This window comes from Oryctolagus cuniculus, chromosome 7 (genome assembly GCF_964237555.1).
Source record: "Oryctolagus cuniculus chromosome 7, mOryCun1.1, whole genome shotgun sequence".
Lineage (NCBI taxonomy): Eukaryota > Metazoa > Chordata > Mammalia > Lagomorpha > Leporidae > Oryctolagus > Oryctolagus cuniculus.
In genome coordinates this window covers 30,933,761-30,947,013 of record NC_091438.1, presented here as the reverse complement: position 1 = coordinate 30,947,013, position 13,253 = coordinate 30,933,761, and the positions used below count along the sequence as shown (strand labels likewise).

The 13,253-nt window shown below is 53.1% G+C and overlaps 1 protein-coding gene across 3 annotated transcripts in view; it reads left to right on the top strand.

Annotated features, from left to right (window-relative positions):
- Positions 1 to 2,453, top strand: part of MPZL1 (myelin protein zero like 1) — a 67,128-nt gene extending 64,675 nt beyond the window's left edge. For all 3 annotated transcript variants that reach the window (XM_008264119.4, XM_051857166.2, XM_051857171.2), the window contains one exon: positions 48 to 2,453. In XM_008264119.4, the coding sequence (XP_008262341.2) occupies positions 48 to 149 (102 nt within the window). In that variant the 3' untranslated portion in view covers positions 150 to 2,453. The remainder of the gene's footprint in view (positions 1 to 47) is intronic.
- Positions 2,454 to 13,253: the final 10,800 nt, after the last annotated feature.

Below are 13,253 nucleotides of genomic sequence, written 5' to 3'. Positions count from 1 at the left end.
AGGAACCCCGGCCTCTCCAAGCCTCTCACTCCTCTTCTCTCTTCCAGGGCCCAGTCATTTATGCGCAGCTAGACCATTCTGGTGGACGGCACAGTGACAAGATCAACAAGTCAGAGTCTGTGGTGTACGCAGACATCCGGAAAAACTAAGAGAAATTCCCGAACGGATCCTGAGCAAGAAACAAGCCTGGACTGGACTCTGGTGCAGAGAATGCAGCCCATAATCACGTGTGGCCTTGGGGACCCAGGCAAGGACAAGCACCTGTGTGCTCACAGAGGGAGGACGAGACGTGTATAAAGGATATGTATAAATACGCTATTTAATCTCCCCGATGTGAGGAGCCCGAGTCGCCGGTGTCGCGGAAGACGGTGTGGTGTGAATCTCTGTACATACCAATTGTCTTGCTATTGTGCTCCCCTCCCCACCCCCCACCCCCGGGGTCATTTACCATTGGGAGATCTCAGAACCATGCCTAACCCCGTCACTTAGTTAGGGTTTGCCTTAGTGGAGACAGTAGCAGATGTTGTAGTGTTTCCGGTAGACACGGCCTTTTCTTCTGAAGGGCTTCAGCAGTCTTAGCGTTGATCAGAGGTGGAGCATGGAGGTGCGACCCTGGAAGCTGACCCGCGGTGGCTTGAACCCTGCGCCAGCCCCAGTGTTCAGCTGTCGCTTTTAGAAAACATCCACTCTGTATTGCCACTTGTGGACAGTTTGAAAAGGTTTTTATTGATGTTTTTCTCTCTTCAAAATGCGAAGCGACTTTTCAGCCTCATGTTGTGTAGACTTGACTTTAACCTCGCGCCCTTCACACAGATCAGTGAGTGGATTCCTTCTTAGCCTGGGGAGCAGGGGGTGAATGCCCTTCCAGGGACCTGGGGCTCAAGGCCACAGCAGAAAACGCAGGCTTTGCTGGAGGCGTGCTGTCCGCTCTGGCAGGGGACAGGCGTCATTTATGGTCACTGCCGAGGCCCTTCCTGCTCTCCTTGTGGGTGGGCGGCGGTGGGGCTGGACTGCCCCCTCTGGTGCCCCAGCGCTCTCTCGGGGTCCCCTTCTCTGCTTCCAGCACGGGGCAGTCACACTGGTGGCTTTGTGACAGCTTCCTGGTGCCCCAGCGACCTGGGAAGTTCAAGTAGGGCTGAGACTACTGCTTCGGGAATCTTCCCCTTCCCGTTGTATTGTGTTGCTTTCCTCCCCCGCCCCCTTCCCCCCATGACGCGCAGCTGATAGGCGATGGAGAGAGGTGCAATTGGGAATCTGACTCATTTTCCACCCCACCCCACCCCCCCCTTTAAATCTGTGTTTTTGTATTTTACTGAGAATGGAATGCACGGTGAAGATCCAACAACGGTTATTTATATTGTCGTCCCCCTGTCTTCTGGACTGTTTTGTTTAAAAGAATCGCCTTTTCCCTCTAACATTGTCCGATGCGTCTGGGAAGCGCCTGGTCTGCACACGGAACAGTGTGGGCAGGCGGTGGGGAGCGGCGGGGAGCACTTTTCCCCAGGTTTGAGGCCCCTGCCATCCTTCTGGGGGCGCGGGACGGCCGAGTCCCTGAGAATGCATAAAGGGAGCCCCCCTGGATCGCCACTGACCCGGGAGCGAGAGCCGCCGAGGGCTCTGTGCAGGAGGCTACAGGGGCCGGGTCCCCGAGGCACCCGCCGGGGCTGCACCACCGGGCCCACCTTGGCGCGCGCAGGTCACGGGACTGGGACCTCACCCACCCATCGCGGGGCCGGCCATTCCTGCCCAGGGGTCATCGTTCTGCCCGGCCCTGGGCCCCCAGAGCTTCCCTGCGTCTGTTCTCAACCCTCCTGGAGCCTGCGCGGGGTGCGGGGTTGGGTGGGGGTATGAGAGGGGAGATTGTCTCCACTCTTCACACTGACGATGCTGCGATGCCCCGCCGCGGGCGTCTGGAGGCTGAGGGTGCAATTCCGGGTGGAATACTTGCAGACAGCTGTGCTTGTACGGAGAAAGGGGCCGTTCTCTTGTCTTCTTCCTGAGCCTTCTTTCCCCAGAGCTGGAGCCCAGAGCTTCTCCCTGGGGGGGCAGGAGGCCCCGCCTGCGCGCACCTCACTTGCTGACCTCACAGCCCAACCGCACACCTTGTGCTCGGGTATTTTGGCCGTCCCCGCCCCCTGAGGCCAGGGAGGCACCTGCTTCTGTACCTGCCCTGGGGCTGGCCCGAAGCCTGGGCAGACATCCCTGGGAGTCCCTAATCTCCCCACACCATCTCCTCTGCAGTCTTTGACCCCTGCTCCGGGTCCTGTCCAAATGCAGACCTGCAGGGTCCAGGTTGTTAGTGGGGGAGTGAGATCCACATCCCAGACTCTCTCTGGTTCTTCCATGGAAATATAGCAAAAAGCCACCAAGCCCATTGTCATTTGATTTTTTTTTTTTTTGTCTTTCAGCTGTACTTTTGTGAATATTTTAATACATTTTTTCCAATTTCTGAATCGTGTTGTGTGGTTATTTTGAATTAAATGGAATAAAGATAAATGCCTTCTCATTCACACCATCCCAGCCCCCTCAGTCTCTGGTCTTCTTAGGGGACATGCATGAACCTGCCTCAGGGCCTTTGCACCTGTCTGCCTGGTCCCCAACCCCACCCCCTGGCCAGAAACACAGCTTCTACCCACATGTGTGTAGTCTGCTGTCTCATTTGGAGTCTACTCAAATGACACAGTCTCAGAGCTTAACCAGTATGTAAAAAATCCAGCTCTCCCTCCCTGGTGGCGCCCCACTAACAGAGCTGAAGGGGCTGGTGACTGTGTCTGATGAGGCTCTTCCTGCCAGTGGGGACCTGGAGTCCCAAGGCAGTACAGGTGACACAGGTGTCCTTGCTTTGTAAAGCCACAGTCCCAGTGATTTCGGGACCCATCCCAATGGCCTCACTTGACCTTCAATACCTCCCTAAGACCTCCCACTGTTGGAGTAAGTCCACCCACGTTCAACCTCAGGATAGGGTCACACGTCCCGTGAGCAGACCATAGCAGTTCTGTCTCCTTTTCTCCCTCTGTGCAGCTCTGTGTTTTCTTGTGTTTCCCCCACTAGAACCTAAGCCCCAAGAGGCCAGGGCTTCGTTGTCTCATCCACTGCTCTGCCCCTGGGGCCTGGGATCAGACCTGTGGTTACTCAATAAATGCTGACTGGATGGGTGTGTTTGTCCACCCAGTCCACTGTGCTGAGAGCTGTGCTGAGCCAGGCCCCGTGCTGAGCACGAGGAAGCCACAAGGTAGAGCTGCTTCCTGGACACGTGCTGTGCCCGGGCACTTGGTGTCTCTTACACTGAATGGCACTGTGAGTTCACCCTAGTGCTAACCTCGAGCCCACTTCTAAACAGTGTCAGGGGCCGGCGTTGTGGCATAGTGGGTTTAACTCTGCCTGCAACGCCAGCATCCCATATGGGCACCGGTTTGAGTCCCGTCTGCTCCTCTTCCAATCCAGCTCACTGCTTATGCGCCTGGAAGATGGCCCCCTGAACCCATGTGGGAGACCCAGAGGAAGCTGTCTCTCCTCCTCTCTCTCTAACTCCTTCAACTAAATCTTAGAAAAAAGAAAGTGTTAGGCTTAGATTACATAGTTTGCCCAGGGTCCCTTGGCTTATAAGATACAAAGAAGTAGGGTTGGAGCTGTTTGAGGCAGAGGAAAGAACCTAACTCCTTCCTTACTCCGATGAAAGCTGTGTGCCTGAGGCACAGTTCTCTAAGAGCTGGGGGTAGGGGAGGGGCAGCTAACTGGTAGGGGAAGCAGTGTAGGTGCCTGGGGCTCTTAACCTCATTTGAAAGGGGGGGGGGGCTGGCACGTGGCTGTGGCATAGAGGGTAAGGCTACCACCTATGGTGCCAGCATCCCACATGGGTGCCAGTTCCAGTCCCAGCTGCTCCACTTCCATTCCAGCTCTGCTATGGCCTGGGAAAGCAGTAGAAGATGGCCCAAGTCCTTGGGCCCCTGCACCCACATGAGAGATCCAGAAAAAGCTCCTGGCTCCTGGCTTCTGGCTCCTGGCTTCAAACTGGCCCAGCTCTGGCCATTGCAGCCATTTGGGGAGTGAACCAGCGGATGGAAGACTTCTCTGCCTCCGCCTCTCTCTCTCTCTCTCTCAAGATTTATTGATTTATTTGAAAGTCAGAGTTACACAGAGAGGAGAGGCAGAGAGAGGTCTTCCATCCGCTGGTTCACTCCCCAGTTGGCCACAATGACCAGAGCTGCACTGATCTGAAGCCAGGAGCCAGGAGCTTCCTCCAGGTCCTCTTATGCGGGTGCAGGGGCCCAAGGGCTTGGGCCATCTACTACTTTCCCAGGCCATAGCGGAGAGCTGGATTGGGAGTGGAGCAGCTGGGACTCGAACTGGTGCTCACATGGAATGCCAGGACTGCAGGCACAAGCCCCGCCTCTGCTTCTCTAATGCTGCCTTTCAGATAATAGATAAATGTTAAAAATAAAAAAAAAAAGGCACTGGCAATGTGTTAGAGTTGTGTCACAATGTTTTACTAATAAAGCTTTGAAATTTCACAGTGCTTTGTGAATGTTACAAATGACCACAGGCTCGTAATGGGCCCTGGCTTACACAGCTTCATGTTTTCTTAAGCAGAGGAGCAAGAGTGGCAGCTGGCGGGAACGCCGCAGGGAGTGAGTCTCAGGTGTGACCAGCACCCACGGTGTGCGATAAATAAAAGAACGGGTACTTCCCCCAGCTGCAGGGCTGCAGTGGGTTTACGTGGCCCTTGTTAGACCTGCCACTCTTCAGTGCTGGATGGCTTCTGCCTGCTGGGGCTCTCCATATGCACTATTTTGTTTCCATTTTTTCGAAAGTTTGCAGACAGATCTGTTCACTGGTTCACTCCCCCTCAAATGCCCACAACATCCTGGGCTCCTGGTCAGACTGAAGCCAGGAGCCCAAAAACTCAGTCTAGGTCTTCCGTATGGGTGGCAGGAATCCAACTACTTGAGCTGTCACCGGCTGCCTCCAGGGCACACAGCAGGAAGCTGGAATCAGGAGCAGAGCTAGGACCCGGAACCCAGGCACTCGGATGTGGGCTGCAGCGTCGGAACTGCTCTGCCAGTTGTCCACTCATCCTCGCTGTTTCTGCGGAAACTTCAGATACTCTGTCTTACTGCTTAGGTTCTCTTCTGGCCCCACTGCGAGATTGGGTCTGGAGCCAAGTGCTGACTCCTCCCACTACGGGGCCCACCTGCAGAGGAAGCCTTCACACCACCCATCCCCTAGATATTTTTATTATGAAAAATTTCCAACTACTGATTTTAAAATCAGTAGTCACTTCAGTGACTATTGTGGTCCAACCCTTTTTTTCTTCTATTCTAAATTATTTTAAGACAAATCCCCAAATCACATCGGCTCTCCCCTATTGTTCTTCATTGTGCATCTTTTTATTTTTTAAAAAGATTTATTTATTTGAGAGGTGGAGTTATAGGCAGTGAGGAGCGGAGTTATAGACAGCTGGAGCGGAGCTGAGCCGATCCGAGGCCAGGAGCCAGGAGCTTCTTCCGGGTCTCTCTTGCAGATGCAGGGATCCAAGGCCTTGGGCCATCCTCCACTGCTTTCCCAGGCCACAGCAGAGAGCTGGATCGGGAGAGGAGCAGCTGAGACTAGAAGCGGCGTCCATATGGGTTGCTGGCATCACAGGCAGAGGATTAACCTACTGCACCAGACGCCTGCCCCAGTTGTGCGTCCTTGGTTTTGTCTGTTAACTCAGTTTGCATTCAAATTTCCCCGTCACAAACACGGCATTCTGCAAATGATTTCTTCAAGTCAGAATCCAAATATGCTTCTAGGAAAGACCCTGTGCCTGTTTTAAACCAAAAATAGGGGCAAGCTTTGGATGCAGCCGTTAAACCAGACGTGGGACACCCGCAGCCCGCATCAGAGAACCTGGGTTCGAGTCCTGGCCATGCTTCTGATTCTAGCTTTCTGCTAATGCACACCCTGGGAGGGAGTTTCTGCCATCCACGTGGGAGACCTGGGTTGAGTTGTTGGTCCCTGGGCCAGCGCTAGCTGCTGCAGGCATTTGGGGGAGTGGGCCAGTGGGTGGAAGAGCTCTCTACCTTTCAAATAAAATAACCTTTTGAAAAGTTAAAATCCAGGATGGAATCATGGTGCTGGGCAGTGTCTGGCCCTCAGCATTGTGTCAGGGAATTTCCATGTAGGTATATAAAGAGTGAAGCCATCTGTTATTAACACAGGGCTCTCTTATAGGCACGCCATAATACTGAAACGCTTGCCAACTTCTGCACATTTAGAAGTTTCCAACATTATTATTGTCTGTTACAAGTAATGCTGTAATTGTCCTATAAAGTTAATAAAAGGTGGGGGAGGGGTGGGTGGTGGGGTGGAGGGTTAGTGTTTGGCTTGGGAGGCCCACATCCCATATGTGAGTGCCCGGTTTGAGTTCTGGCTCCACTCCTGACTCCAGCTTCCTGCTGATGAACAACAGCCTGGGAGGCAGCTGTGATGGCCCAAGTACTCGGGGCCCTGCCACCCATGTGGGTGACCTGGATGGAGGCCCAGCCCTGGCCATTGCAGTTGTTTGGGGAGTGGGCTAGCTGATAGGAAGGAACGTGTTGTTCGCTCTCTCTCAAATAAATAAATATTTGGAAAAAAAAATTCAGCAGATTGATCATTTGATTAAATAAAATTGCAAAATAAAATTGTTTCTTTAAAAATAAAAACCCACAAAGCCCAGTGTGAGTAATTTGCAGCCTCAGCAAAGCAGCCCAGGATGGGGTCACACACATCCTCTCAGCCCTTGGAAACAGGATCTAATTACAGGGTCTAATTAATAGTGGCGGTCCCCTCCCCCCTCACATCCTTCCTGAAGCCATCGAGAGCCAAGAGCCAGGCAGCAGAGCCGCTGCTCTGAAGTCTGAGGGTTGATTTGTTAAGAACACAGCTGGGTGTGCAAGGCTGGGGTGGGGGGGTTGGTCCTAGGGTCTGCGGGAGGCCTGGCTGTGTTTGCAAGGAAGGAACCGGGGTCTTTCAACCTCACAGGCGTCCCGCGAGCTGCCCAGCTGCGGAGGGAGGCCAGCTCCGTTTCCTCCTGCAAACAGGAGGTGAGGCCATTGTCCCTGGCGCCAGCTTTTGGATCCGCGTGTCCAGCCGTCGCTGGGCTCTGGGGCCTGGTGGAGCTGGCCTGGAGGGCGGCAGGATGTGAGGAAGGGCTGGCCTTTGCCTTTGAAGTCACTGGCCTGCCTGTGGGAGGAGGGAGCCTGGCGGTCTGTTGCTGGGTGGCGGGGCGGGGAGTCCTCTCGGCGATCCGCAGCTGAACGGAGGCAAAAGTGCAGCTTGCTTGGGGTCTGAGGTTTCTCCTCTGAGAAGGACTCCAAGGGGACTGAATTTAGTTGTGTTTTTTTTTTTTTTTAATAATTTTTTTTATTTGACAGGTAGAGTTATAGACAGTGAGAGAGACAGAGAGAAAGGTCTTCGCTCTGTTGGTTGACCCCAAAATGGTCTCTAGGGCTGGCGCACTGTGCTGATCCAAAGCCAGGAGCCAGGTGCTTCTCCTGGTCTCCCATGCGGGTGCAGGGCCCAAGGACCTGGGCCATCCTCCACTGCACTCCCGGCCACAGCAGAGAGCTGGACTGGAAGAGAAGCAACCAGGACTAGAACTCGGCGCCCCCGTGGGATGCTGGCACCGGCCCGGCACTGAATTTTGAATCCAGACCACATTTTTGTTTCTCTACCTTTAAATGATCTTTTATTATTATTATTATTATTACAAACTTTCTTGTAACTAAACAACACAAGCATACTTTTTTAACAATTATTTTTTTTTAATTTCAGAGGTAGAGTTACAGAGAGAGAGAGAGAGAGAGAGATAGGATACATCTGCTGGTTCACTCCCCAAATAGCCCCAATGCCAGAGCAGGGCCGATCTGAAGCCAGGAGCCAGGCACTTCTTCTGGGTCTCCCACCAGGGTGCAGGAGCCCAAGGACTTGGGCCATCTTCTACTGCTGTCCCAGGCCATAGCAGAGAGCTGGATGGGAAGAGGAGCAGCCGGGACTAGAACCGGCACCCATATGGGATGCTGGCGACACAGGCAGAAATTAACCTACTTTGCCACAGCGCCGGCCCCAGAAGCAAACATTTTACATTGATTTCGTGCCAAGTCCTCTGAGGCCTCACCTTCACTCTTGCTGGCCCAGCCAGGCCCCCAGGTGTTTGTCTATAAGGCCGGCGGGAGAACCCTCTGCCTCTGGGTCACACGTCCCTTGAGGCTGCTGCATGACCCCTGCAGAAGTGCCTGGGGGGCTCTTGGTGTTCCTGAGAAAAAGGCCGGGTCTTGTACCTGTGGGCCATGGCTGTGGGACACTGATCTGCTACAGGGAACATCTTCTGAAAAACTCTTGTGCCAGGATCTTGGTTCCCAGATTGCAAAGCGTGTGTGGAATACGCAGCCACTGGCGCCCTGCAAGCTCAGGGTCCTTCAGCCAGGGAAGCTGACCCGAGCTCATGGGCTTAAACACTGCCCCGTCTGCCACTAGCAAAGGGAATGCACAGTGGGCGCTGCTACCGTGGGTCCCTGTGACACAGAGCCCCGGGCGCCAGGACACCCCAGGCTCTTGCCGAGCAGGTTGAGCTAATCACTAAATGTGGACTAATTGAGCTTGAGCAAGAGACAAAGAAGCCCAAGGGAGAGAAATGAAATAAGAGCCAGTACTTGGCCAAAACCACTGGCTTCCTTCCACATCCTCTCAAAATGTACCAGCAGAGAGAAGTTGCAGATTCTGGTTCCTGGTTTGTCGATTTAAATTCGTTTTGAGCCTTTAGATGGTGACTCGTCCGCAGCTCCCCTCCCTGCCTCTTCCTCTCTCCCAGCAGATGTGCGAGGAACTCATTGCAAAATGCAACCCCTTCCCGTGAGGGAGGCAGGAGGGAGGATAGAGAGCAGTCAGTAGCTTAGCCAGATATCTAATCCGTTATTAAGCGCTACCTCTGCACCCTGGGATCGATTGCACCAGTTGGATAACGACATATGGATAAGAGGTTTAGCCTATCTAACCTGAGACTTTTCTTCTATACATTGATAATTTCCTTCCAATGCAAACTGATACCATTGTCTCCTGTAGAAGTGTCAACCCTCGGGGGTTTTGTGTTGGCATTTTTTTTTTTTTTTTTAGGTTAATGCAGATCCTACAGACCTCCACTGTCCCAGATGGTACCGCTGGCCGCATGTGGCTGTTTAAATTAATTAGAATCAAACTGGATTTAAAATTCAGAGCCACAGTCACACAAACCGTGTCTCAGGTATTCCGTAGCTGCACGTCGATGGCTACCATACTGATCTGTGTAGATACAAACCATTCCCTTCAGCACAGAAAGTGAGAGCGAATCCCTCTCATGGCAGGGCAGGGCCCAGTCTCTTGTCTGTCTCCCTTAGCCCAGGGTGTTCTTGCCTCTATCAAAAGGAGTTCACTGCATTTACGGAGTTGGACAGTGGGCCCTACAAGGCTCTACTCATCAGACTCAAGAAGTCATTTGCTTCTCCAACAGATAAAACCTGGCTGGCCAGTATTGTCCGGAGGGCTGTGTTTAGGGAAATGCTAGGTTGCGGGCAGAAGGTACCTACCACTTGTATGGAACCCCTGGACCAACTGAAGCCCACCTAGCCATCAGAAATTCCCTAAAGAGAACAGCATTACTGACCAACCCAATGAACACCACTGACCAACCAGGGGTTTGTGCACGAGCCAGAGAAGCACCAATTTCAGTCTGTAAGAACCTTCACCCCTAACTCCAGAAATTAAGCAATAGCTGTCCAGCTTCTTGCTCTGCACTTTGAAATAAACACCTGCTTTTTTCCACTGCCCCAGTGTCAGGGAGTGGCTTTCCGTGCATGGGCTGAGTGGTCCAGGTTTGGGGGTTCTCTAGCAACACCTCCAACTAGTTTGGGGGAGGTGAGTGTTTGGCAACAAAAGTTCCAAAGTATACTAGTGTATACTCTGCAAGAGTTGGCAGCCTTTTAACCAGCTGTGTGGGGGATGGGCACTGTGGTGCAGTGTGGGGAGCAACTGAGACTAGACTAAATTACTGGAACTAGGACTAATTCTATGCATCTGATCTCCCACAATATGGCGCTGGGAAGGAGCAAACAACTTCCACACAGCTGCCTCGCCAATTTGACTGATAAGCTGCAGGAGCTGATCCTGCTCCTGATTGGAGGAGAGCAGCGTGCTCGGCATGTGGGCAGCAGAGCATGGATTGGTGGAAGAGGACTATAAAGGAGGAGAGAGACTACATGCACCAGGAACATGTGAGGGAACATCTGAGGAACCCCTGAGAGCCGGCCGGCGGTGTGCCGCTCCTCCGCGGAAGCGGGGAAAGTGGCAGGGGTGCCACCCCTCCGCGGAGGCGGGGGGCTGGCAGCTAACCCAGGACGGCATCGTTCCTCCACGAATGAGGGAACGGCAGCTAACCCGGGAAGGGCCGGGCAAAAAAGAACAGCGCAGAGTCCAGTGTCGTTCCTCCACGAGAGGGGGAGCAACAGTGCAGCAGGAAGGCTGCCACAGCTGATCCAGCTTCCTGATGATGCTCCCGGGAGGAAGCAGAGGGTGGCCCAAGTGCTTGGGTCCCTGCCACCCGCATGGATGACCTGGATGGAATTCCAGGTTCTTGGTTTCAGCGTAGTACTGTCATGCTGATGTAGGCATTTGGAGGGGATCTCTCTCTATCTTTATCTCTCCCTTTTCTTTGTCACTCTGCCTTCCAAATAAATAAATCTTTTTTATTATTTTAAAGATTTACTTATTTATTTGAAAGTCAGAGTTACATAATGAGAGCAGAGGCAGAGACAGAGAGGTCTTCCATCTGCTGGTTCACTCCCCAGATGGCTGTAACAGCCGGAGCTGTGCTGATCTGAAGCCAGGAGCCAGGAGCTTCCTCCAGGCCCCCAATGCGTGTCCAGGGGCCCATCTTCTACTGCTTTCCCAGGCCATAGCAGAGAGCTGGATTGGAAGTGGAGCAGCCAGGCCTCAAACCAGTGCCCATATGGGATGCCGGCACTGCAGGTGGCGGCCTCACCCACTACACCTTAGTGCCGGCCCCATAAATAAATCTTTAAAAAAATTAGCTGTGCCAGGTTACATTTGTGTGTGCATACACACACAATTCCCCTACATTCTTTCTTCGCTTGGTCTGGAGTTTTGAGGTGTGCTGCTCCATGGTGGCTGCCACTTTCTGGTCGCGAGCACACACAGCCTCATTCCCACACACAACACTTGCTGCCTACGTGACCCATGCTGTACAAAGTGCTGTGATGCAACTGGGAACAAGACAGAGCCTGCTAAAGCTGTCGAATGCTTGACCTCACACCAAGTTCTGTGGGATCAAAAAGGAGCAAGATAGAATCGCTGCTCTCGATAAGCTTAGACCGTGGCTGTCCTGTGAGAGCTGGGGAATGACAAGGACCGACTGGTGAGCCCAGCCTGCGGCCACCAGGGAGGTGGTGCTCTGGGGCTGGGGCATCTGCGAGCGGATTGGGAGAGACCCCGAAGACTGGGAGAGCAAAGGCCTGTCCAGTTGGAAGGATCAGTCCCAAGGGTCCAGGGTGGGAGACAGTGAGGCCAGCATGACTGCTGCATTGGGTTGGACTTGGAGGGGAAACAGGCCTTCTAAGCCTCAGAAAGGAGACACTGGGGTGTTGTCCTGAAGGCAAATCAGATGGAAGCAGAGGAGAGACAACTGGGGACCTGCATTCAGCAAGCTTTGCCCTGCCAATCGGTGAGAATCTGAAACCAGATGGAAATTTGCAATCAGGAGACCGATTAACGAAGCGGCCATTGCAGAGTTCAAGGCTGGAGGAACTCATTTCAGCAACAGTGGGATCAAGATGACAGGAGGATGTGAGAAATACTGAGGAAGATGTCTTGCGCACTGGCAGAATACAGCCAGAGGCTTGAAAAGACTAGTAGTTAATGCGTACCATCAACAGAGACAGGCAACTGGACATGAGTAAGGGGCCTTGAGGAGGTGGGGTTGGAAGGAGCGGGTGGGGGGACACTGCTGTGGCAAGGTGGGTAAAGCCACTGTCTGCCATGATGCACGGGCTCAAGTCCCGGCTGCTCCACTTCCGATCCAGCCCCCTGCTAATGGCTTGGGAAAGCAGCAGCAAGATGGCCCAAGTGTCTGGGCCCCTGCACCTGCGTGGGAGACCCAGAAAAAGTTCCTGGCTCCTGGCTTCAGCTTGGTCCAGCCCCAGCTGTTGCAGGCATCTGGAGAGCGAACCAGCAGATGGAAGATCTCTTTCTCTCAATCTTTCTCTCTTTCTGTAACTCTTTCAAATAAATAAACAGATCTTCTAAAAACTAAAAGAAAGGAGGCACTGGCATTGCAGAGCAGTGGGTTAAGCCACCGCCTATGGTGCATCCCGTATGCACCCTTGCTCTATGTCAGGCACTGAGCCTAATGCTGCAGTTAGGCACTCTGCAAGTTCACAGGTGTAGGAAGAATTAAAAAAAAAAAAAAAAAAAAAAAGATAATCACTTCTCCATCCCTTTCTGTTCCTGAGGCCTTCGCGAACTGTTTATATCATCTTTCTCCTAAAAATAGTCGCATCCAGAATGTCTTTTTGGAGCCTTCCTGTAGGGAATGAGGGGAGCCTTGCTAAGAGCTGAGGCAGTAGATCTGCAGACAACAGCCTGGGAGAGCTTGGCCCGTGCAGTCCCTTGGGCTGCAGCCACAGCGGGGCCAGTGCTGCCACCTGCTGGCTGGGCATGAAATGCATGCTCAGCCATTGAGTCCACAGGAAGCCGGATCACAGCCAGATTTGGGGAACAGGGACCTGCTCACTTCTTTAGTTTAGAGATGAGGAAATGGACGAGAAGAGACTTAGGGAAGGCCCCAAGCCATGCCCAGAAACTAAGTTCAAGTTTCCTGTAAGTTTCCTGCATGCGACCTTGGATTCAGATGCATGGGAAAATACAATCTCCAAAAACATTACAGCCCAGCCCTTCCCACCTCTTTCTGTCTCTTTGTCAGGCCCTTGTTGCTTTCACTCACAAGTCACTAAAGTGCAAAAGAGGCTTTTGAAGAGCAAGTGTTAGAAGGCTGGCTGCCCCTGCTCTTTGTGCTAGGGTGCCAGTTGTTCACATGGAAGCCCTGACCAGTGTCCTCTGACAGCAGGGACTGGCACCAGAGTAGAGTGGCACAGAGCAGCCTGTGCAGAATGCTCCTCTCAGCCCTGGCCTCCATCCCCATAATTGAGGGACGCTCAGTGTCAGACACCTCTCCCAATAAGTGA